General features: G+C 42.1%; 1 protein-coding gene across 2 annotated transcripts in view; it reads left to right on the top strand.

Annotated features, from left to right (window-relative positions):
- Positions 1-25,626, top strand: part of PABIR2 (PABIR family member 2) — a 200,508-nt gene that overhangs the window by 156,401 nt on the left and 18,481 nt on the right. Inside the window, exon 10 of one of the 2 annotated variants that reach the window (XM_027054188.2) lies at positions 15,323-15,394. The exons of the other annotated variant lie outside the window; for it this stretch is intronic. Coding sequence (XP_026909989.1) covers positions 15,323-15,394 — 72 coding nt within the window. The remainder of the gene's footprint in view (positions 1-15,322; positions 15,395-25,626) is intronic. 2 annotated transcript variants of the gene reach the window in all.

Below are 25,626 nucleotides of genomic sequence, written 5' to 3'. Positions count from 1 at the left end.
GTTTTCCCCGAAGTCGTTTGGGATTGTTAGTGTGGGATCCATTTCGTAAGTAGGTCTGGTTTTAAAAATAAGTTTAAAAATAAGACCTTACCATTTAGCCGGGGACCTTGGCCGTCTGAATGGGGCAGTCTCTTGGTATCTCGCTACCTTTGAAGCCCACGCTTCCGGAATCCCTGTTATGCAAGGGGTTATGGCTCTGATGTGTGGGTGAATCCCTCCTTCCAATTCCCTCACAGGGTTGGCTCCAAGGGGAATTATAAATTAGGTCAAGTCTGTAATCTCTGTCCCTTTCCCAAACTTTTAAGAGCCATCTAACCCTCAGTCCACATGCATCTGATCCCATTATCTCAGCCTCAGTCTCCTTATCTGTAACATGAAGGGCTTTCACTGTGCAAGCTCTGAGCTCTCCCCCAACTCTGACATGTGACAAATCTAATGGATTTACCAGCACAGAGGAATATGGCCATTTCCCAACACTTTCTTTAGTTTGGGTAAACCCATTTTCTAGAACGATCTTTCCCTAGGTTGCCCTTGTAAGAGGAAAACATGACTCATTTCCAGTGTCTTAGAGTCCACACTTGGCAGTTCTGCGTGAGGAAACTTTGCTCTCTGTAGAAGGGGCACAGAGCGCCCTGGAAACCAAGCCAGGCACATGTACCTCACAAGGAACGTAGGCACATGAGGCAGGTGGGGTGGGCAGTCCTCACAGGGGCCGGAATCATCCGTAACATCTCATTCCTCCCATGAAGCTGGCCCCACTCAGAAGCATGATGGTTCAGAGCTGAGCCCTGGGCCAGAAGAGCAGCTCCCCTGCTTACTAGAAGTTTAACCTGGAGCAAGTTAATTAACCTCTCTGTGCCTCAGTTTCCTAATCTGTAAAACACGAATAACAATTGTACTTTTGTAAGGATTCAATGAGGTCAAATGAGCATGTAAAGTGCCTAGAACAATGCCCAGCACACACGTAACAAGTGTTCGGTAAGTGCGAACCATTTTCATCGTTGGGCACACATGTCCAGATGCAGTCCCAGGAGTGGAGAGGGTCACCTTACATGAAGCTGTTCTCTCTCTCAGAGGTGCCCCAGACTCTCTGTGCTTTAGAACAACTTTTGTGAGGTATCTGATCCGAAATAAGTGACGTCCTCCGCTCTGCAGAGCTAAGTGTCCGACGGACAGTCCGTCTATCCCAGCCTTAGTCCGCCTAGGTTCACAAGTCAGTGATAACAACCAGAAGGGTGGCAAACATCTGATGAGAGGGAAACGTGGTCATCTGAACCTAAGCAATTGCCTCCCTCGCCCGCAGAGGATTTATCATAACTCCGACCTGAAGGCTCTCGGAGGTAACAAAGGATCTTTTAGAAAAGTGCGTTCCCTAGGGCTTCTCCATGTCTACAGAGGTCCAGACAAGAGAAAACAGATTGCGGTTAGATCCAGGGAAGACATTTGTAGCACAGATAGATAAAACACTGGGCCAGATTCCCAAAGCAGGTTATATGGTGTGTTCCCTTGGTAATTTCAGAAGAGAACAGCTGGTCATCTGTCCTAGATTGTCTCGGACTGTCAGAGCAAGCAAGAAGAACACTTAGAGGTCATCTTATCCAAGCCTTGGTTTTAAGCCTGAGAATTCTAAGACCCAGAGAACGGAGACAATGACCCTATAGTCACATAGCTAATTATTGGCAGGGCCAGTACTTAGGTCATAGGGCAACAGATCACGCCATTGCACCATACTGGTTTCCAACTGCTGTCCCTTCTAGTTCTGGAATGCTCTGTATTGCCAACATACTAAAAAGTAATTGAGGCCCACCCAGAAGGACTCAAAGGTATCGAGCAGTGCCTAACTTCCAGCTCCTCCAATGTATCCAACCTGATTTTGGAGCTCTGGCTGTCAAAGCATTTCAGCCAAGCCTCCTCGCTCAACTAACCGGTCTTCTAAGCTTACCATTTGAAAGCAGCTGTGGTTAGAGCAAAGCTTGCTGACTCAGCCCATGGAGTAAGGATGACTAAACACAAGAATTTCCTGTTGGGGGGGGGGGGGATGGAAAATATCTTTCAAATGCATTTGTTTCAGGGAACCATTCTGATCAGTCAGGACCTGGCCCACCGTGGGCCCATGAGGAAAAGCAGCAGGCTGTCCCCGCTCAGCACCAACGCAGGATTTGCAGATGTTTCCTTTCTTTTTGCTAAACAACCCTGTGGCTGTCTCGGCACCATTTTGGTCTGGCCAGCATTCGCATAGAGCGATATCTGCCAACTGGTACAGCCCAAAGCCAAGGGGAGCGGACGTCTCCCCTGACCGGAGGGGCCTTTCACATTCCCCTGCTCAGAGGCCTTCCCCCCCAGGGGTGAATGGGGGCTGATCTGCTTTATCTCAAGACAGCTTCAATTCTGAGCCCACCTTGAACTCAAAAGAGAGGATCATTTATGCTGACTGATCACAAAACAGTGTGGGCTGGCTTCCATCTCCAGGGTGCACTCTGGGGAGTTTGCAATCTGGAGTAAAGTCATCATTTTCAGGTCTAAATACCACACAGACATTGGACAACTTTAGGAAACGAACATTGACCTTCAGTTGGATTGCTCACCAGCTTAAGGCATTAATTCAGTGAAACTAAAATTTGGATAAATATTTCAAGGCTCTTGGCTGGGAAAGAGTCTGCCTTGCTCAATTAGAAAGTTGGAGACACCTGGTGCATTTGGGGGCGACACATTTTTACAACTTGCAAATAAGAAAGGGGGGCGGGGAAAGAGGGAGAGTGAAGTACTCGGCCATCTTCTCGAAGCAATACATAACTCGAACAGTTCCAACATAGAGGAGTTGAGTCTAAGGCGCTGCCCCATCCTCTCTCTCTCCCCTCCTCATCCCCAGCCGCTCTTTCACAAGGAGGAAACACCACCAACTGCCTTGGAGGTCTCAAAGAGGGTCAAGGATTTATTTTTCATAAGTGAGTAACAATCTCTTATTCCAATGGGGGGAATGTCCTGGGACAGGCAATGTGGAGTAATGGAAAGCAATCTGGTCTTGGGGGAGGGGGAAGGGAGGAGAGAGAGTGCCCCAGTTCCTTGCCACCTAGCAAGGTGAGCTTGGAAGTGTTATCTGACTTTTCTAAGCCTGTTTCAGATCCTGTAAGCATGTAAGGTACATAAAGTGCCTGGGAATAATATGGCCTTGATAAGCGTTTTCTAAATTTCTTGTAGTTATGAATTCTTCTGTTTGTCTAACGCTTTACAGCAAATACACTATTTCTATTTTCACTATCTTATTTGAATCTTACAAGATGCATGTGATGTCAGCAGGGTAAAGACTGTTACCTGTCTGATAGAGGGAAGTGAGGCTCAGAGAGGTCAGGAGGCAGTGTATGAAGGATCAAGGGCTCTAGATCCAGTGTCCCTTCGAACATACCACACAACATCTCATTTTAAGGTGCGAAGGTTTTTAAAGGATAAAGGGCGATAGGATCAATGTATCAGATCTATGTCTTGCAACTAAGCACCCTTTGTATGAGGGCTCAAACGTTGGAGGAGGGCTCAGAAGAAGCAGTATCAGGCTGTGACTAACAAATAGTATTAAAGATTACAGTAAGACCTTGTCTACTCAAAACACAAGAGGCCAGGGTGAAGTGGCCTTGGAATGACTTGGGTTGGGATTATCTAATATTTTTGTAAAAGAACAATAGGACCTCTGGTTGGCGGGGAATGAACAGTTGCTATTTGGAATAACATGGGCCAGTGTAAAGAGGTTGATTGTAGACTCAGGTGAGTGAGCCAATATATACTTAGTCCACCCCCTTCGAGTACCTGGCTTCTCATGGAGCCATCAGCTGCTTAACAGTAGTGGACTTGTGGCATAAATCTTCTTCAGGTTTCCATAGGTCTTAGAACCCTTGACTCATGGTGCTGATTGGGGCCATTATAGGTCATATAGTCCAATCCCCACCCAGTGAAGCCACTCCTGCTGAGTGACTACCCACTCTCTGGTGACAAAAAACTTCTTACCAGCTCTATGTGTCATTTCTAGCTCTGTGCTCTGGCCAGTCCTGATGATGGTCATCTATGCCATCGTCATTTCTTTTCTTTTCTTTTCTTTTCTTTTCTTTTCTTTTCTTTTCTTTTCTTTTCTTTTCTTTCCCTTCCCTTCCCTTCCCTTCCCTTTCCTTGAGAGAGAGTGTGAACTAGGGAGGGGGGCAGAGGGAGATAGAGAGAGAGAATCTTAATCTAATGCTCAGCATGGAGCCTGACATGGGGTTCAATCCCATGACCCTGGGATCATGACCTGAGCCAAAATCCAGAGTCAGACGCTCAACTGACTAAGCTATCCAGGCACCCTGTGCCATTGTCATTTCTGACAACATGGGGCTCTAGGGGAATACAGAGATGTTGATGGCAAATGCATCTCATGTAGGCAACTAGGCATAATCCTGAAAGTTATATGAAAACAAAATGTCCATAAAGCAAATCCTGTTTTGTGTGTCCTAGGTTGGCTTGTTATTTAAAGGAATCATTGTTCCCTAACTTATCACTTTTTAAAACATAGTATTAGATTTGCATAAAGCAGGGCTTTTTTAACCTAGGGTCTGTAGTTCTTGGATGAAATACAGGAAGCTCCATGAATTTTTCTGAAACTATGCAAAGTTATGTGTTTGCATTTATACATTTCTGTAAGAAGAGAGTCTACAGCTATTGGTTTACAGGAAGGTAGAACTGTAACTGTGTTCATGAACATCAGCTTGCAACTCTGATTACAGTTTAGTGGGACGGTGGCTTTGTCTTTGTCCATTGCCAGTGTCTGGTTCTCTTCCCTTCTGCTGCCACTGAGGGATGGGTACCCCTGGGGCATGCTGTCAAGCTTTGATCATCTGCCTGTCCTATTTGAGAGGATTTGAGTGGTGGTTGGCCATACAGTTTAAACTTTGGAGGCAGACAGCTCTGTGATGTGGGGCAAGTTGCTTAATCTCTCTGAGCCATAGTTTCCTCATCTAATAGATGGGGATAATAACAGGTTATTGTGAGGATTGTAAATGAAATGATGGCTATAATATGCTTGACACATAGTAAGTGCTCAATAAAGAGAAATGTCAACAGTATCTGTACCAGGTGACCAAGTCCTTAAGAAGACCTAAAGCTCTTTTCTGACTACATGGATAGCTCTTTCTGGGGGCCCCCTTGCTGCCCAGGACCATGCCCAGGGGCCCATTCGTGGGCATGAGCACAAAACCAATAGAACTTTTGCCATTTTGTCAAAACACAGGCTGTGGCCCGTTCAATGCTGGTCCTCTGCTGTCAAGGAGGCTGAAACCGTGTTTGATTATTGAACATGGGAATTCTATGTAGGGATGCAGGCTGTGGCTACAGGAGGCCAAAACAACTGGTGCAGTCAAATTGGCTCCAGACCTTGGTCAGTGCTTTGGCATGGCAGCAATGCCAGTATCCAAAAGGCTTTCTCTCTCTTGTTCCTGTCTGAGTCTCAAAACAGCCAGATGAGGTCAGCAGGGCAGGTGTCAAAGAAGCATTTATGGGCAGCAATCATAGAAGCAAGTCTGGGAGTTTCAAGGACTTGGTGAAAATGTGAGGTTTTGCAAAAAAAAAAAAAAAAAAAAAAAAAAAAAAGAAAAAACCCAAGTTAGCAAGAAATGTTTACTGAGTATCCGTTTTTGAGTTTTTTGAGTTTATTGGGAACAGATGAATATAGGACAGAACTAGGCACATAGGAAAGGCTTATATAGTCAGGTTGGGGTGTCAAGAATTCCATGAGAGGGAATCTCGTGAGACAGTCTAACAAGTCATTGGATGGTCTGGTACAATCAAGGGCTGTAAGACTTCAGAGAAGGGAAGACATAAGTCAGTGACAAATGAAAGCTTCTTTTTTTTAATGTTTATTTATTTATTTATTTTTATGAGAGAGCGCGCGAGAGCGCAAGGGGGGGAGGGGCAGAGAGCTAGGGGAACAGAGGACTGTGCACCGTCAGCACAGAGTCCGATGCGGGGCTCGAACCTACAAACCATGAGATCGTGACCTGAGCCGAAATCAAGAGTCGGTCGCTTAACCCACTGAGCCACCCAGAGGCCCCAAAACGCTTCTGAAAAGAGGCAGGCCCAGGGGGTGGAGGCGCTTCCACGGTGGCGAAAACAGGGGGCTGCTTTTGGAAAGTAGCAGGGATTTTAGTTGAAGGGGTCATCGAAGGCCTCAGATGCCCAAACACGAAGGGAAGGGTGTGGACTTGATGTGGTAGGCAGTGAGGAGCGGCTAACGTGTGGCAACGGAGGGGCAAGGAGGGGGAATGGAGTCAGAGTCCGACTGGGAGCCACGAAGAAGAATCCGGACTTAAATGGGCAGAACAGTCTGGGCTAGCAGGAGACCATGGGAACGAGGAGTGAGAGCCTGCTGGTCTCCAGAGCCTTTGCTTCGAGTAACCCCAAGAGTTTTCTCTTTGTTTTTGTTCCTTTCTTTTTTTAAAGTATAATTTATTGTCAAACTGGCTTCCACACGACACCCAGTACTCATCCCAACAAGTGCCCTCCTCAATGCCCGTCACCTTAATTCCAGTATGGTTAGCATACAGTGTTGTATTAGTTTCAGGTGGACAATACAGTCAGTCAGCGGTTTCATACATCACCCGGTGCCCATCACGACAAGTGCCCTCCTTAATCCCCATCACCTATTTCACCCTTCCCCCCACCTCCTTCCCCTCTGGTAACCATCAGTTTGTTCTCTATAGTTAAGAGTCTATTTCTTGGTTTCTCTCTCCTGTCTCTCTCTCTCTCTCTCTCTCTCTCTTTCCCTTTGCTCGTTTGTTTTGTTTCTTAAATTCCATGTATGAGTGAAGTCATATGGTATTTGTCTTTCTCTGACTTATTTCACTTAGCTTGATACCTTCTAGATCCAGCCATGTTGCAAATGGCAAGATTTCATCCTCTTTATGGCTGGATAATATTCATCGTATGTATACCACGTCTTCTTTATCCATTCATCTATCGATGGACACTTGGTCTCCTTCCATAGGTTGGCTATTGTAAATAATGCTGCTCTAAACACAGGGGTGCATGTATCCCTTTGAATCAATGTTTTTGTATTCCTTGGGTAAATACCCAGTAGTGCGATTGCTGGATCGTAACGTAGTTCCATTTTTAACTTTTTGAGGAAGCTCCGTACTGTTTTCCATGGTGGCTGCACCAGTTTTCTCTAGCATAAGCAATACCCCTTTCATACAGGCACACGTGACCTGCTTTATTAAGACAGCCAGGCAAAATAACTTTCAAAGGAGAAAAACTGAGAGGTGATTCTCCATGTTACAAAATGGTTCTTCACCAGAGGATGCACAGGAGGTTGTTTGACTTAGAAACTCCCCTCAGTTTAGAATGCTTTTCGATTAGAGCAGTAGGCTTTTTTGGATTTAGGAAGAACAACCAAAAATGATAGGGGAAAAGTTTTTTTAAATAGCTAAAGAGGGCGGGGTGGGGGGAAAGCAGTCAAATATTGCCAGTTGTCCTTTCTTGCGATATGTGGGAACTATATAAAACTTACAACTTCTGAAAATACCAAGCTGCAGTAATTTTTAAAATAATTTAGTAAGTTGCAATGTATGAGGATTAGCCAATAGTAATAATAATCAACATGTATCAAAGGCTTGCATATTACTAAATGATTTAAAGCCATTACCCTGTTTGATCCTCACAACAGTCCTTTGAGATATATTTTACTATGTTCCCCCCATTTCAGAGATAAGGAAAATGATGCCTTCAGGGTAGTTAACGAAAGCGCACAATATGCTTAAAATAACAAGAAAGAAACTCCCCTAAGTTATGTGCACGGTAGCGCCCGCCTCCCAAGGAGGCTTTGGGGTGCAGAGTAACAAAACACCCCCACAGTCCCACTCCTCAGCCCCTGCCCAGGGTTCCACTTGATGTAGCAGGTCTTAGGAAGCTTTTCAGGTGGAAGAAACGGCTCTCTCGGCCTGCACAGATTGGTCATGGACCTGGTCCAGCAGTGAACGGATTTTGTTGACATTTCAGCATAAAAGGTACAGAGAGAGAGAGAGAGAGAGACAGAGAAAGAGAGAGAGAGAGGTCTGCAAAGGGGGGCTCGGGATTCAGTTCCCTGGGTTGTCCTGAGAATTGCTTTTCTAGATTTGAACATTTTCCTTTGGGGGAGAAAACCCAGTGCTGTGAAGCAGTTCCTCCATCTAGGTGCTTATTTCTGAGCTTATTTCTTGAGGGGTCCTGCGCTGTCGTGTTTGGGGTCCCCAGGCTAAAACTAAGATCCTGATCTTGTTGAAACTCTTGGACAGAAGCTAGGAGGAGGAAAATCCTGTTTAGTTGCTATAAGCAGTTTGTAGCTTATAAGAGATAAAACCTTTGATATTCGTTGAGAACAAACTACAGTTAACTCTTGAGCAGCATGGGGGTTAGGGGTGCTGACCTCCTGTACGTTGAACAATCAGCGTATAACTTTTGACTCCCCCCAAACTACTAATAGCCTGTTGTTGACTGGAAGCCTTACTGATAACAAAAAATAAATAAATAAAAACAGTCGAGGAACACACATTATTTATTTAAGAAAAAAATATCTGCATATAAGTGGACCCGTGCAGTTCAAACCCATGTTGTTCAAGGCTCAGCTGTATTCCTGTTTTAATGATGACGGCAGGCTCCTATATATTGAGAGCTTCCTATGTACATAATATCATGTAAGTTTCACAAATCCTTAAAAGTGAGGTGTCAGTATTATCCCCCAGATAACAGAAGAGGACAGTGACAGAAAGAGAAGTTAAGAGACTTGACCAAGGCAAGGCAGTTAGCAAGTGGAGTGCTGGGATTTGAACCCATCATGTTCATGAGCGTGAAAACCTTTCCCCTGGAAACTGCAAATTCATTTCCCTGCAAATTTCAAGCAGAGACCCTACTGAAAACTAAAGTGTGGTTCAAGAAGTGAAAGTGGCTTTGCGAGGAGAGAGATAGGATGTTGTCTACATGGGAGGCGGGGAATCATGTCTGCAGACTGGTTTGCTATGGGAGCAATTATATCTCAACTGGGGAGAGAACAAGGAAGCTGAGGGGATAACATGGAGTCCGACAGCCAGTCCCTTTAGCTGGGCTTGAGCCCTGAGGGGAGAGGGCCAAGGCCAGAGGCTTATCGGCTCCGGAAACTGCATCACCAGTAATACTGTTTCTAAACCCGGTTGTGGTAGAGTCGGGCAGAGGGGACACTCGGCTCGTTGCACTGACCTACACTGCTCTTGTGACTGGTATCTTTTGTTCCTATTTTCAAAGTGCTAATTGCTGGTATCGAAGGAAGCTTTTGATTTCTGTGTGTTCACTGTGTATCTAACTACTGTACTGAACTCTCATTAATTCTGATATAAAATTACAACTCACATCTCTTGGGTTGTGCAGATATGCAAGCATATCGTGAATGTACACACACACACACACACACACACACACGCACACACCTTCATTTTACAGATTAAAGAAACTGAGTTTTGGAGAGGTTTAGTAACTCCCTCTAGGTCACACAGCTAATAAGTGACTGCACAGATTAAACAGTAGACCTACCTTCAGATCCTGAGACCTAAATCACTATACAATAACATTTCTCTTAGGGGCGCCTGGGTGGCTCCGTTGGTTAAGCATCTGACTTTGGCTCAGGTCATGATCTTGTGGTTCATGGGTTTCAGCCCTGCATCAGGCTCTCTGCCGTCAGCATGGAGCCCGCTTCTGATCCTCTGTCCCCCCCTCTCTCTGTCCCCCTCCCGCTTGTGCTCTCTCCCTCAAAAATAAAAAGAAACATTAATAATAATAATAATAATAATAATAATAATAATATATCGCTTATTCATGTGACTTTTTTGTAAAAATGGGATGAAGCTCTTCATGTTCTTTGTAATCTCCTTTCACTTAATACACTGTAATAATTTACTTATATGCCTAAGTATTATTCAATAACATTTTAATGGATGCATAAATACCTTTGTCATGAGGGTAATAATTAACATTTATTGAGTACTTACAATGTGTCAGGCATCTCGACATAGACTATTTCTTTTTTTAAAAAAATTTCATGTTTATTTATTTTTCAGAGAGAGAGAGAGAGAGCATGAGCAGGGGAGGGGCAGAGAGAGAAGGAGACATAGAATCTGAAGCAGGCTCCAGGCTCTGAGCTGTCAGCACAGAGCCTGACATCGGGCTTGAACCCATAAACTGCGAGATCGTGACCTGAGCTGAAGTCAAATACTTAACCAACTGAGCCACCCAGGCGCCCCGACATAGACTATTTCATATAAGTTGTATCTGCATGACAGCAGGATCACCGGTTGTTGCAATCACATCAGTTCAAAAACTCTGGCCTGCTACTCTCCTACCTGGTAGTGCCCTAACCTGTCGCCCCCAAGCAGCTTTGGGGCGATGGGATCTGCATGGATCGCTATGTCATGTGATGCAAAATGCCCATGTCTTATTGACATGGGTAAAAAGCAAACAGCAAGCATCTGGGCTGGGCAGAGGGCATGGCAAGGGTGACAAGAGTGACCCTTGGTGTTGGCAGGGCTTCCGGGGGGAACCTAGTGTTACTAGTATAAACAAGGGACAGAGAAAAACTATACTCTAGTTTCTTGGAAGCTTTGAGATGATACTGCAAGGAAAACCATGTCAGAGAAGAGATTTTAGGGGCTTCAGGAGCCAAAGAGGAACAGGCACCATTGGTGGGCTAGAGGGAGAAGATATAGGGAAGATATGAACATCAATATCTTGCTCATAAATGTGATCCTTTCCCATTGATGTACAATGACTACCTAATGCATCCTGGCTGCTATGGACTGAAGTATGTGCCCTCCCCAAATTCCCGTGTTGAAGCCCTCACCCCGCAATGTGATGGTATTTGGAGACGGGCCTTTGGGAGGTAATTAGTTGAGATGAGGTCATGCAGGTGGGACCCTCACGATACGATTAGTGCCCTCATAAGAAGAGACACCAGAGAGCTTGCTCTCCCTCTCTCCCTGCTGGACATATACTTCAACTGATTCCCTACATTCTGAAAATGTTAGAGAAAAGTGGTTTATGCTTCTCCAGTGGCTCTCAGAACAGCATTAGAAAAATATATTTTATTCGTTCTTTTAAAGAACTCCATAAATAATTATCGAGTGCCTACTGTGTGCCAGGAACACTTCTCAACAGTGACCAAGGCAGGTGTGATGCTTTATTTTCAGACAGCAGGAGAAACCCGTGTACAATTTGGCGGCATGAACTCCATTCACAATGCCATGCAGCCCTCACTGCTATCTAGTTCCAAGACATTTTTGTCACCCCTAAAGGAAATCTGCCCGTTAAATACTCCCCCCCCCCCACTTTCTTCCTCCCCACCGTCACCCCCCCCCCCAGCCCTAGGAACCACTAATCTACTTTCTGGCTCTGTGGTTTTGCATAATTCTGGATATTTCATATAGCTGGGATCATATAATATGTGTCCTTTTGTGTCTGTGCTCTGACTCTAGCCGTGTTTTCAAGGTTCATCCATGTTGTAGCATGGATCACTGCTTGCTTCCCTTTAGGGGTGAATCATATCCCATCGTATGAGTAGACCACATTTTGTTTATCCATTCATCAGATGATGACATTTGGGTTGTTTCCACCTTTTGGCTATTGTGAATGGTGCTGCTGTGAACATTGATGAACAAGTTTTTGTTTGGACATAGATTTCAGTTCCCTGGGGCATATCCCTAGGAGTAGAGTTGTGGGTCATATGGCAATACTATGCTTACTGAGGAATCAGGGAAAGGGCCCACTTTTATACTGAAGAGGAAAAACCACCCAGCAACCAAAAAACTAATCATTTGAAACTTTTTATTTTTTAACATGTTTAAACATTGTAAGTAGTCTGGCCACATTTGTGACAAAATGGATCCTCCTCTCAAGGAGGCTCAAAGTGAGCCATTCAGTGCATGCTCGTTTCTACAGTTAGAAAAACCACACAAACACCAGTTGCTATTGGCCGGCCACGGTGATACCCTCGCAATCTGTGAACACCCTGAGGACAAAGGCTCATCTGAGTCACCTCTGTTATCCCAGCGCCTGGCACAGTCAACATTTGTTGGTGGAAGGAGACAAGAATGCCACCCAGCCCCCTGGGAGAGGTGACCTTGGGCGCCCTCTCTTGTCCCCATGTCTTCACAGGGTCCAACCGGGCTTGATAGCACATTCCACATACACAAATGGGCAAATCTCAGAAACTGATGCTTGTCAGACCCGGGTATTCTGAATCTTGTTTTGAACAACATGATCGTCATTCCCTTGGGCGATCTCCTGGTGTCCGATGGTTTGCCTTTCTCCACTGTAACATGGCAATCCTGTTACTGGTTTCTAGTCACCTCACAGGATGGTGGGGAGACTCAAAGCAGATATGGAAGCTGGATGTATGAGCATCCCTGGGCCTGTGGAGTTCTCCCCAAGTGGGCAGTGACTGGGCATGATCCCCTTTGGAGCCTGTCACTGCTGTTGACATCAAGAATACTGGTGTGGGAACAAATGCTGTCTTTGTCACGAGCTCAGCTACAGGGGCCTCTCCTTCCCTAAGCTGGCAGCTGAGGCTAAGCACTTGAGATCCCTGGGCCAGCTGTTATGAAGCAAATGCCAGGCAGTAGGTAAGGCAGGATTCGGAGCTGGGCAGACAGCCAGGCTAGAGTGAGAGCACAGATGGAGGGGGGGGGGGGACACAAAAGTTGGCAAACAAGTATTTTCCAAGGGGGGGTAAAAAATACAATTTTGCTTCTTAAGTAGACAAAGCACCAAAGGGGGCAGGGAGGAGGGCTGCCTAAAAATTCCTGTTTTAACTCACTATCAGCGAAAGAAGATTCTAAGACCAGAAAGGCACTGTGAGCCGTGTTTCCCGAGGAGGCTTGCCTGGGAACACAGAAAGATAGCCACACCCTTTGAAGTTTGCTGGGAGCTTACAAAGGGCAGCGTTGTTTCCACTGAGGAAGAATGATAGCCCCGCATAATGGTGTCCTTCTTCTCCAAACCCCAGACCTTATGTGATGAGGGGCAAGTGAGCCTGCAGGCCCAAGCAAAGGGGGAGGGGGGGAATGCTCGGCAAGACACGCATGCTTTTAGCTTGCTTCCGAGTCAACATGGAAGGTCTTCCTAGGAAGATGGTATGGTCCAAGTCAGGAGTCTGGTTCCACCCTATTCCTAGGAGGACTGCTAAACCATACCAAGATGCCTTGTTCATTTGACGATGGCTGATAAAAATTTCCAGGTGGACATATCTTCCATCATGCTTGATAGACGTCGGTGAAACATGGTGTGAACTTAAAGGTTATAGGGATAAAAGATCATTGAGAAAAAAATGGCTAAACCCATGGTTTTAAATCAGAATGGGAATGGGTAGGATTTCCAGTGCTGGGATTCCTATCGCACAAAAGGGGAAGGTCAGTAGGCTGGCAATAGCTGTCAAAGGCAGCTCGTCCACCAGTTATTAGGAAACAGAGCCCCCAAATTGAGCTTTAACATCGCCCTGACCAACTTCAGGATGCCTGTGGTATTGCATCATGCATGCGTATGTCAGGGACCACTTCCAAAATTCTGACTCATTTCCCAGGCCAATGAAACCATGTCAGCATATGAGTTTCATTCCTGGTGTCATCCCAGGGAATTTTTGTCAGCCCTGGTGCCTGGGAATGATTCCATTAGACCTGGGAGGAGCGGTGTGGTGCCATGGCAAGAGCCAGGCGAAGCCCTAAGCTCCAGCCCTAGCTCTGTCGCCAATTAACTGTCATTCCAAGTGAGTCTTTTAACCAATCTGTATCTCGGTTTCTTCAGCGGTTAGAAAGAGACTGTTTAATGAGATGATTTCGTCCCTTCTGGCTTTAAAAATAAAAACGTCTGTTTCTTTGTGCTGAATATGACAAAAGATCATTGTGGATATGCAGATCGTCTGTTTGATCATTTTTTTTTTTTTGAGGTCTGTAAGGAGTCTTGAAGATCGTCTAGTCCAACAACCCCTTTGTCGTACAGATGTAGAAACCGAGAGCCAGAGAGGAGAAGGGAGTTGTTCAATTAGTGCAGAATCAAGGTTTAGAGATCAGGTTTCTCGATTCCCAGTCCAGTGCATTTTCCACTACATTTATTTTTAAATCAGAGTAATGCATGAGCATGGTTCAAAAATACCAAATAGTACAAGAGAGCTTGGAACAAAAAACAACAGTCTCGGCCCCACCCCTAGTCCCACTCCTCAGGGGCAACCATTTTTAACAGATTCTGTTTTCAGTTCATCTGGTGGTTACTTCGGCATCACTAAATAATATGCCTCTACTCCTATTTCTTGGTTTATCCATTTTGGATCTTATCTACTGACTCCCGGCTATAAAAAAAAAAAAAAAATGAGCTCACTTAACATTACTCCCAACCTCCCCTCTTTCCTCCACCTCCCCATGTTTGATAGTGTTATCTTTATGAGATTTTTTTCATTCACTTTTTAAAGTAACATATGCTAAAATTTACTATTTTTGGTGTATAGTTAGTTTTATGAGTTAAGACAAGTATATAAAGTCATGTAACTACCACCACAATCAAGATATAGAACAGTTCATTACCCCCCCCCGCCCAAATTTTCCCATGCTGCCTTTTGTAATCAGTCCAGCCTTCTACCCCCAACCCCAGATAACCACTGCCCTGTTTTATGTTGCTATAATTTTGCTTTTTCCAGAATGTGATAGAAATGGAACAGTGGAGTATGTGATCTTTTGAGATTGCATCTTTCACTCAGTATAATTACTTTGAGATCCATGTATCAGTAGTTCATTCTTTTGTATTACTGAGTAGTATTCCATTGCATGGATGTACCACAGTTTATGCATTCACCAGGTGAAGGACATTTCGGTTGTTTCCAGTTTGATAGTATTATTTTTAGCCATTCCATTGGCTACCTTTTCAATTGCAATCGTATTCTTAAACCCATATTTCTTGAGCCATCATCCACTATCTATGAAGTAGATCTTCTTCAGCATAGTAAATGCTTTTGATTGGATTTTAAACATGATACTTTCATTCATTTACACTCGGTTTTAACTCAATTTCATTTGAGGGTGTAACTTTTCGTGGGGGTCGGAGGGGTGGATTAAATGCTATCCAGCAGCCCTATTCAGGGCTACAGCTCTTCTAAATGGCTCCTGTAGCATAGAGGGCCTTCTCTAGTAACAGACGTGCTTGTTGCTGGGAAGATATACATGTACTTTCTTTTCTGACCATTGCTAACTCAGATAGTAATTTTGGGGAAAAAGACCTTTCTTCATGTGGATTTCAGCTTTTGTCTGTCATGCTTTTTCTGTTCCAGCTGCCTTCACCAGCGAGCACAAAGCCACATTTCAAAGGAGACTGACAAATTATCCCCAGCTGCCAGAAGGAGGTTAGCTTTCTGTGTGTTCTGTGTCCCCCTTCTCCGATAACCAACAGGTTAATTTTCTAAAAGGAACTGACAAAAGCAGAAATTGTCTTTTTACCCCAAATGGGTTTTTTTTTTTTTGCTCTTTTAAAAGATGTGAATTTGTAATATTCCTCTCCATTCGTGCCCAAATGTATGCTGGGAAATACAGCATAAATGATCACAACTGAACGTTTATTATTTGCAAGATTCATATTAATGCATTTTTAAAGTGTTTACCAGAGCCAAATTATTTTTTAAATTTGTTAGCACAGTGTCTTTCCTCAAAGAGTAGCCATTTAAAGACTGAATGATATCAGCCTAGGCTATAGAGATGTGCATGTTGTTCTATTTCACTTGCTTTTTGAACATTCTTTGTGTATGTACCTTATCTACTTAGCATTTACACTGCATAACAGGAGTGAGTCTAATACCTGCACAGTACCCTACACATAATAGGTGCTCAGCAAATGCCTTTTAAATTAAAATGGTCCAAAATAGTGTTATGTATACATGAGGGTGAAGTATTCTGGATGAATGCAATGAAGCAGGCACTCTCGAACACTACTGGGAATGCAAATTGGCACAACTCTCCCACAGGGCACTTTGACAACATGTGCCAAAACCTTAACAATGTTCTTCTTCTTTCACCCAGTTATTCTCTTTCTAAGGACTTATCCTAAAAAAAAAAAATAATAGAGATGCACAAAAAAATATAAATATGAGGAGATTCATTGTAACATCTTTTAAAATAGAGGAAAAGTAGAAGCAGCTTAAAAGTTGTCCTTACTATGAAATTCTATGCAGTAACATTTATACCATGAAATGCTAATTATTTACAACCCTGTTTAGAAGATACACAATGAACATACAGTATGATCCCATGTGCGTGCACTCGCTCGTGTGTGTGTGTGTGTGTGTGTGTAGAAAAAAGAAGACTGAAAAGAAATAAATAGAAATATTAATACGGGTTACCTCTAGGTTGTAGGATTATGAGTGACTTTCATTTTCTAATTTCTGTAATTTCCAAATTCCTTACAATGAGCTTGTATTACGTTATAATCTGAAAAATATCTTTTCCACTTGAAAGAAATAAAGACTATTTCTGATAGATTGAGGGCTTATACTCATAAAGCCCTAGCAGTAAGATATGGAACCATTTCTCAAACCAAGATCAACCCTTCAGATGTCACGTGGAAAGTCACAGCAGCGTTTAGTTTTCAGAAAGACAAAATGAAACCCAGAAGTCTCGTGTTTAAGCATTATGAGCCCAAGTTTGGCATTGAAAGGCAAATGTGTTCATCCTTTTCTCTAGGCCTAGTTAGATTTCATCCTTCTCTCTTCTCATCCGCACCCCTTTTTCAACTGTATAGATATGTGGAACAAATGTTGAGCAAACTGGAAATAAATAAAATCCAATGGCTTTAAAATACCACAAAGCCCTCCCTTCCTGTGTACTAATGGCTACCTGCCCACTGTACTCCCCAGAGTATAGGGCTGGAATCAGCCAAACTGGAGGCTTTTCTGATTCAAGCGTGAATACTGCAAATGCTCACAAGAGAGAAAAACTTCTGTCCGTAAAGATTGAGACACAACACGTACAACCTTCTCTCTCCCCTGCGTTCTTAGTTTCGTATAATATAAACTAGTGAGCTCTGCTGGGGACAAAAAAAAAAAAAAAAAAAACTAAGTAAAAAATCATAGAAGGTGATACAGTAAGGACTATTCAGAGAAATCTCAGAATCCTAGAGCTTGAAGGAAAACATTCCAACAAGCATAGGCCTCCTTCCAAATACCAGACACTATGCCAGCTTATCTCCTAACAACTATCTAGCAATGCATCCCATTTTACAGATGAGGAAATCAAAGCCCAGGGAGGGGTTGTAAATTGCCTTAAATCAGTTGGTTGCCTACAAAGTTTGGGCTAGGTCCTACATCTTCTGGAGACTCAGATGAAAAGATGGGGTTTGCTAGTATAATCTTCCCCTCAGTTCCAAACAGTCCAAATATTTACTGTGCAGTTGTGCTTGGGTATTTTGTTAATAGCTCGGGCTAGTCAGGTCCAAAATCAAACTCACAGCCTTCCCCTTGTCTCCCAGTCACCCAGAATCCAAACCAAAATCTGATTGTTTTCTTACTCTCTTTCACCCCACTCTGTAAACAAGTCCTGTCAGTTTTTTCCTTCAAAAAAACCTCCAGATCCTATGCAACCCATAAGACAACCCAACCTTCACCTCCTTAAGAAATCTCTCATCCGGGAGCAGTTAGCATTTGGTCAGCAGCATTCCTCCATGTGACAAACCTATATTGAGTGTCTACCATACGCCAGGTCCTGAGATGGAGAATTCGCTTGTTGTATCTCCCCAACTAGACATTAAAAACTCTGGGAGTCTAGAGTATGAGTTTCTCCACAGCCTTTTACGTACCTATTGCAGCTCTGGGCACGTATTGAAGACTTGTTTGTTCAAGAGTAGAACAGATTTAAGGAATCTGTCACCAGCTTGGCAGCTGGAGAACTCTGGGGATGCCTTAATCTGTGGTTCTTCCTCAACATCTCACAAGCTACAAGGGTATGATCCACTCATTCAATGAAGACAGCATATCCAAATGTAGCTTTTTAACACCATACCTTAACAAATAAGTAACGAGATTTAACTAATATGAGATGTGGGATCCTCAAAGTCAACTGGGGACTTCTGCCTGCAAGAAGATGGAGTAGATACACTGTTCCCCATTCCTTCCACTAAGTACAACTAAAAACCATGGACATTATATGTAAAACAAACATGAGAAGACCAATAAAGATGCAGAGAAGAAGGCCGACTGGCTAAGGACCTCACGAACCAAAGAATGACTTGGTGATGCGTTCAACAATTACTGTTCTATACCGCAGGAAAAACTGTGACTCCCACCTCAGCCCTGCCAGCAATGGCCAAATGAGGAGCCTGACCTTCTACTCTAACCCGGCAGTAACAGGGCAATATCCCCTCCTTTCCCCTCCCAGAGTAGCATCAGAAAAAAAAAAAAACAAAAAAAAAAAACCAGCTAAAACAGGGGGTTTGAATAAGATCCAGGGTATCATTACATAATACCCAAAATGAACAGTATTCAATTTAAAATCATTCATTACACCGAGAACCAGGAAGATCTCAAACTGAATGCAAAAACACAATCAGTAGATGCCAAAACCAAGATGACAAGGATGTTGGCATTATCTAATGAAGATTTTGAAGCCGCTGTCATAAAAATGCTTTACTCAGCACCTACAAACATGTTTGGAACAAATAAAGAGAAAGTCTCAGCAAAGAACCATAAAGTCTCAGTAAACAAGAATATACAGAGGAGAACCAAATGGCCATTTTAGAACTGAAGACCTCAGTGGCTAGGCTCAAAAGAACAGAGGAGACAAATGAAAGAATCAGAGAATTTGAAGATATAACAATAGAAATTACGCAGAGAGAAAATAGACTGGAACTCAAATGAATAGTGCTTCAGGAACCGGTGATGCTGTAAGAAAAGAGGAAAAAGAGAAAAGCTGAAAATTTCCAAATTGGGGGAAAGGTAGAAAAATACATTCAAAAAGCTGAGAGAACCCCAAACAGGATGACTCCAATGCACACTCAGACATATCATAGCCAAACTTCCGAAAACTAAAGACAAAGAAAAAAATCTTGAAAGCAGACAGAGGAGAAAAGATATTACTTACAGGAAAACAATATTTTGAATAAGGAAATTGGCACCTTTTTCAAGTGCTAAACCTGCCAACCCAGAATCCTATATCATGCAAAAGTATCCTTCAGGAATGAAAGGGAAATAATGATATTCTCGGATGAAAAAACTCTAAGAGAATCTGTCACCATCGCACCTACCCTAAATGAGCAGCCAAAGGATGTTCTCTAAACAGAAATGATTAAAGAAAAAACAAAAGAATTTCTTGGAACATCAGGAAGAAAGAACACAATGAAAATGTGAATAAATTAAATAGACTTTCCTTCCCCTCTTGAGTCTTCAAAATTATGTTTGGTGGTTGAAGCAAAAATTATAACACTGTCTGATTGAGCTTTAAATGCATGTAGAGGAGATATTTAAAATAATTATATTATAAACTGGGGAGGGCAAAGGGACATAAATGAAAGTAAGTTTTCTACACTTCCCCAAACTGGTAAAATAACACCACCATTAGGCTGTGATAATTTATGTATATACAATGCAATACCTAAAGGAACCACTGAAATCTATACAAAGATATACACTCAAACCATTACAGATAAATCCAAATGATATTCCAAAAAATATTCAAGTGACCCACAGGAATGCAGGAAGAAGAAAAACAGAGAAATGAAAAACAGAAAACAAAAAATAAAATGGCAGACACAGACCCTAATATATCAACAATAATGTTAAATGTAAATCATCTAAATGCATCAATTAGAAGACAGAGATTGGCAAAGTGGATAAGAAAAACATCACCCAACAATATGCACTCTAAAAGAAACTCACTTCAAATATAATAATATAGGGAGATAGAGAGTAAAATGATGGAAACACATATCTTATGCAGACATTAATCAAAAGAGAGCATGGGTGTCTCTGGCTCTATTAATATCGGATAGGCTTCGGATTGAAGAAAATTAGCAGAGACAGAGTGGGACATTATATGTGACAATGATATAATGACAAAATGGTCAGTCCATGAGGAAGATGTAGCAATGCTAAATGTGTATGTGGCAAACAACTGAGCTGTTTTTGAAGCAAAATATGTGAAGCAAAAACTGATAGAAACAGATAAATCCCAATTGCAGGTAGAGATATAAACACCCCTCTCTCCATAATTGATAGAACAGCTAGGCAGAAAACAAAGACATAAAAGAACTTAACAATACCATCAACCAACAGGGTCTAATCGACAGTTATAGAACACAATTATCCAACACCAGCAAAATACACATTCTCTTCAAGTACCCATGGAACTTGACGGACCACATTCTGAACTATAAAACAAACTTAAACATATTTAGAAGAATTAAAACCACACACAGTGTGTTCTCTGACCATAATGGAATCAAATTAGGAATCAACAACAGAAAGGTAACAGGAACATATCCAAATACTTGAAATTAAATGACATACTTCTAAATAATCCACAGGTCAAAGAGGAAGTCTCGAGAGAAATAAAAAATACATTGAACTAAATTTCAAATAAGAACGCAACATTTCAGGGGCACCCGGGTGGCTTAGTCGGTTAAGCATCTAACTCTTGATTTTGGTTCAGGTCATGATCTCACACAGTTCGTGAGTTTGAGCCCTGTGTCAGACTCCACACTGTCAGTGCGGAGCCTGCTTGGGATTCTCACTCTCACTCTCAATCTCTCTCTCTCTCAATAAGTAAATAAACTTTAAAAATGCAACATTTCAAAATGTGCGGGACACAGCAAAAGCCATGCTGAGAGGGAAATTTATAGCACTAAATACATACATTAGAAAAGAGGAAAGGTCTGAAATCAGTAAATCTAAGCTCCCACCTCTAGAACCTAGAAAAAGAAGAGCAAAACAAACACAAAGGAAACAGAAGGGAGGAAAAACCATAAAGAGCAGAAATCAATAACATTGAAAAGAGGAAGACAATAAAGAAAATCAATGAAACAAAAAGCCATTCCTTTGTAAAAATCAATAAAATCAACAGATTTCTAGCAAGACTGACAAAGATAAAAGAGAGAACAAATAACCAATATCAGGCCAAAACAGAAGATATTACTATCGACCCTGCAGACATCAAAAGGATAATAGGGGAATCTGAAAAGCACAAGCTACCACAACTCACCAAAAAGAAATATAGTTAGTAGCCCTATAACTATTAAGCAAGTTAAATCCATAATTTTAAAGCTCCCCCAAAAGAAATCCCTAGGCCCGGATGGTTTCACAAAGAATTCTACCAAACGTTTGAAGAAAAAGTAATGGCCATTATACATAATCTCTTCCAGAAATTAGAAATAGTGGGAACATTTCCCTATTCATTTCATGAAGCTAATATTACTCTGGTACCAAAACCAAAGCTAGTACGAGAAAACTACAGATTAGTATCCCTCATAAATATAGATGCAAAAAATTCTTAACAAAATATTAATAGCATATATTCAGCAACACAAAGGAATTCTATGCCATGACCAAGTGGGGTTTATTCCAAATATGCAAGTCTGGTTCAATATTCAAAAATTAATCAATGTAAACCACCATATTAACAAGCGAAAGAAGAAATATGACATGATTGCATCCATTGATGCAGAAAAGGCACTTGGCGAAAGTTAACATCCATTCCTGATACAAATCTCTCAGCAAGTGAGGAATGGAGGGGAACTTCCTCAACTTGATAGAGGGTGTCTACAAAAATACCTACAGCTAACATTACATTTAATGATAAAAGAACTGAATGCTTTCATCCTAAGAACAGGAAGAAGGCAGGCATGTCCACTCTTAACCACTTATTCAACCTAATGCTGGAAGTTCTAGCCAGTACAATAGGGTCAGAAACGAAAATAGAAGGCATACAGATTAGAAAGGAAGAAATGAAACTTTTCCTATTTGGTGATAACATGATTATCTATATAGATAATTCCAAGGAATCTATTTTTAAAACTTGTAAAACTAATAAGTGAGTTCAGCAAGGTCACAGGATAAAAGATAAACATATAAAAATCATTATATTTCTATATAAATGCAATTAATACATGGACACCAGAATCAAAAATACAATACCATTTGTAATTGCCAAAAAAAAAAAAAAAACACTTGGATATATCTAACACAATATACACAAGACTTATATGCTGAGGGGCGCCTGGGTGGCTCAGTCGGTTAAGCATCTGACTCGTGGTTTCGACTCAGGTCATGATCTCACGGTTCGTGAGTTCAAGCCCCGCATCAGGCTCTGTGCTGACCATGCAGAGCCTGCTTGGGATTCTCCGCCTCCCTCTCTCTCTGCCCCTCCCCTGCTCACACTCACTCTCTCTCTCTCTCTCTCTCTCTCTCTCTCTCAAATGAATAAACTTAAAAAAAAGGACTTACATGTTGAAAACCACAGAATGCTAATGAAAGAATAAAACGTCTAAAAAAATAGAGAGACATAGCACATTCATGGGTTTGAAGACACAGCATAGTAAAACTATCAGTCTCCCCAAATTGGTGTACAGGCTTCACATAATTCCTACTCAAAATCCCGGCAAGACTTTTGTTGGATTTTATCTAAAATTTATACAGAAAGTCAAAGGAGAATAAACACACAGACCAATAGAACAGAATAGAATCCATAAATAGACTTACATAAATATGCCCAACTGATTTTTTAAAGTGCAGATGCAGTTCAATGAAGGAAAGATAGATTTTCTGACAAACAGTACTGGAGAAGTTGGATAGCCATAGGCTAACAGAAAAAAAAAAATAACCTTGTAGTAGTCAGGGTTCTCTTGAGAAACAGAACCCAGAGAGAGGGAGGGAGGAAACGAGGCAGGGAGAGAGAGAGAGAGAGACTAGAGAAAGAAAGAGAGATTTATTTTTAAGAGATTGGCTCATGTGATCGTGGAAGCTGGTAAGTCCAAATCTTCAGGATAGGCCAGCAGGCTGGAGACCCAGGGAAGCACTGATGTTGAAGCTAAAGTCCAAAGGCAGTCTGCTGGAGAATTCCCTCTTCCTTAGGAGAGGTCAGTCTTTTTCTTAAGGCCTTGACCCGATTAGTTGAGGTCCACCAATATTAAGGAGGGTAATCCGCCTTATTAAAAGTCTCCTGAATTAAATGTTAATCTTTTCTTTATTTTTTAAAAATTTTTTTAAACGTTTATTTATTTTTGAGACAGAGAGAGACAGAGCATGAACGGGGGAGGGGCAGAGAGAGAGGGAGACACAGAACCGGAAGCAGGCTCCAGGCCCCGAGCCGTCAGCCCAGAGCCCGATGCGGGGCTCGAACTCACGGACCGCGAGATCGTGACCTGAGCTGAAGTCGGACGCTTAACCGACTGAGCCACCCAGGCGCCCCTTAATCTTTTCTTTAAAAAAAAAAAAAAAAACCCTTCACAGCAACATCTAGGTGTTTCACCAAATATCTGGATACTGTAGCCTAGCCAAGTTGATACATAATTAACTATCACAAACTTCGTCCTAAGTCTCATACCTTATACAAAAAATAACTCAAACTGGGTCATGGACTTAAATGTAAAAAACTATGAAACTTGAAAAACATAGGAGAAAATCTTCAGGATCTAGGGCTAGGCAAAATTCATAGACTTGATCCCAAAAGCATCACGTATAAAAGGAAAAATCAATAAATTGGACCTGATCAAAACTGAAAACTTTTGCTCTGTGAAAACCTTGGTAAGAGGATACAAGGACAAGCTACAAAGTGGGCAAATGTATTTGCAAACCATATATCTGACAAATGACTCCTATATGAAGAACTTTAAAAAACTGAACAGTATAAAAACAATCCAATCAGAAAACGAGCCAAGGACATGAAGAGACTTTCCAGCAAAGAGGAAATATAGATGGTAAATACATGAAAAGATGGTCGCTATCATTAACCATTAGGGAAATGCAAATGTAGACCCCAATGAAGTGTTACTACACGCCGATTAGAACAGCTAAAACAAAAAATAGTGACAATACCAAAAGCTGGCGAGAATGTAGAGAAACCAGATCTCTCAGGCACTGTTGGTGGGAATGTGAAACGCTGCAGCCACCCTGGAAAATAGTTTGGCAGTTTCTTATAAAACTAAACATGCAATTACCATAGGACCCAGCAATCATGCTCCTGGGCATTTATCCCAGAGAAATGAAAACTTATGTCCACACAGAATCTTATACATGAATGTTTATAGCAGCTTTATTTGTAATAGCCAAAAACTGAAAACAACCAAAATGTCCTTCGATAGGTGAATAATAATAAACAAATTGTGGTATGATGGAAAGGAATGGCCACCAAATCGGATGCATCTCAAGGGTATTACCCCGAGTGGCAAAATTGTTTGCACGAAGATCTCCATCCCTCACTCTCTACCCCTCACCCCCATCCCCCCAAATGGCAGACATTCTAGATTCAGTTCCCTAGGATTTAAACGACAAATTAGCCAAAAGAAGCACCCCAAGTGATTTCAGCTTTGTGGCCATCTCTAAGGCAGTGTTTCTTATATATTATCATTATCATCCCTCATCTACAAGACATACACATCCAAGATGTCAGGATTTTCATGCTATGAGATCCTGCTTCTTTTGACTCATTTTCAAAGATGAAAGATGGATGGGGCGCCCGGCTGGCTCAGTTGGAAGGGCATGAGACTCTTGATCTCGGGGTCTTGAGTTCAAGTCCCACGTTGGATGTAGAGACCACTAAATTAATTCATTAACTAACTTAAAAAAAAAAAAGATGAAATACAAAGACCCACCTGAGTTGTGCTGAGATGAAGGGAGAAAATGATGGCCAGGAGCAGCACAGGAAGAAGAGTAGCAGGAAAGAAGGGAAGATAAAACCAAAAGAGTTGCAGGGACAGGATTGTGTTGACCTGTGCTCCAGCTCTGTAGCTTTGGTCTTAGGCATTCCACTGACACGTGCTCGCTATCTTCCCCATCTGCAGCCCCAGTTCTGAGTCTGCAAACTGATATGGAAATGTCTTTTCTTCAGGGAAGCCTTGCCAGACCCCAAGACTGGGTTAGATCCCTGTGTTATACACTCTCATAACACTTGAACCTAAGCTTGGTGTCATTTATCACAGTTGTAATGACATGTTTTGAGATTAACTATCTGATGTTATATAATGATGTGTGAGTTTTTCTGTTTAATGTGTCTCTGACTTGGGACTGCAAACTCTATTAGCATAGGAACCCTGTCTCAGTTAACGTTTTTTTTTTTTTTAAGTTTATTTATTTATTTAATCTCTACACCCAACATGGGGCTCAAACCCATGACCGCGAGATCAAGAGTTGCATGCTCTTCCAACTGAGCCAGGCAAATGCCCTGTGTCTTAGTTCACTTTTATATATTCCAGCACCTAAAACAGTGCTGGTCTGGAGAAGGTGCTCAGTACATATTTGTTGGATGAGTGAAAGGGAGGTAACAAGACCCAGATTGAATTAAGCATAGTTACTTAAAATCATATTAAGGAATATAAAACTTGGATTTGTATTTATTTTCTGTCTTACAAAAATAGGAAAAACATTACTTACCCCACTTACCA

The sequence above is a fragment of the Acinonyx jubatus genome, chromosome X, assembly GCF_027475565.1.
Source record: "Acinonyx jubatus isolate Ajub_Pintada_27869175 chromosome X, VMU_Ajub_asm_v1.0, whole genome shotgun sequence".
Taxonomy (NCBI): domain Eukaryota; kingdom Metazoa; phylum Chordata; class Mammalia; order Carnivora; family Felidae; genus Acinonyx; species Acinonyx jubatus.
This window is presented reverse-complemented; position numbering and strand designations above follow the sequence as displayed.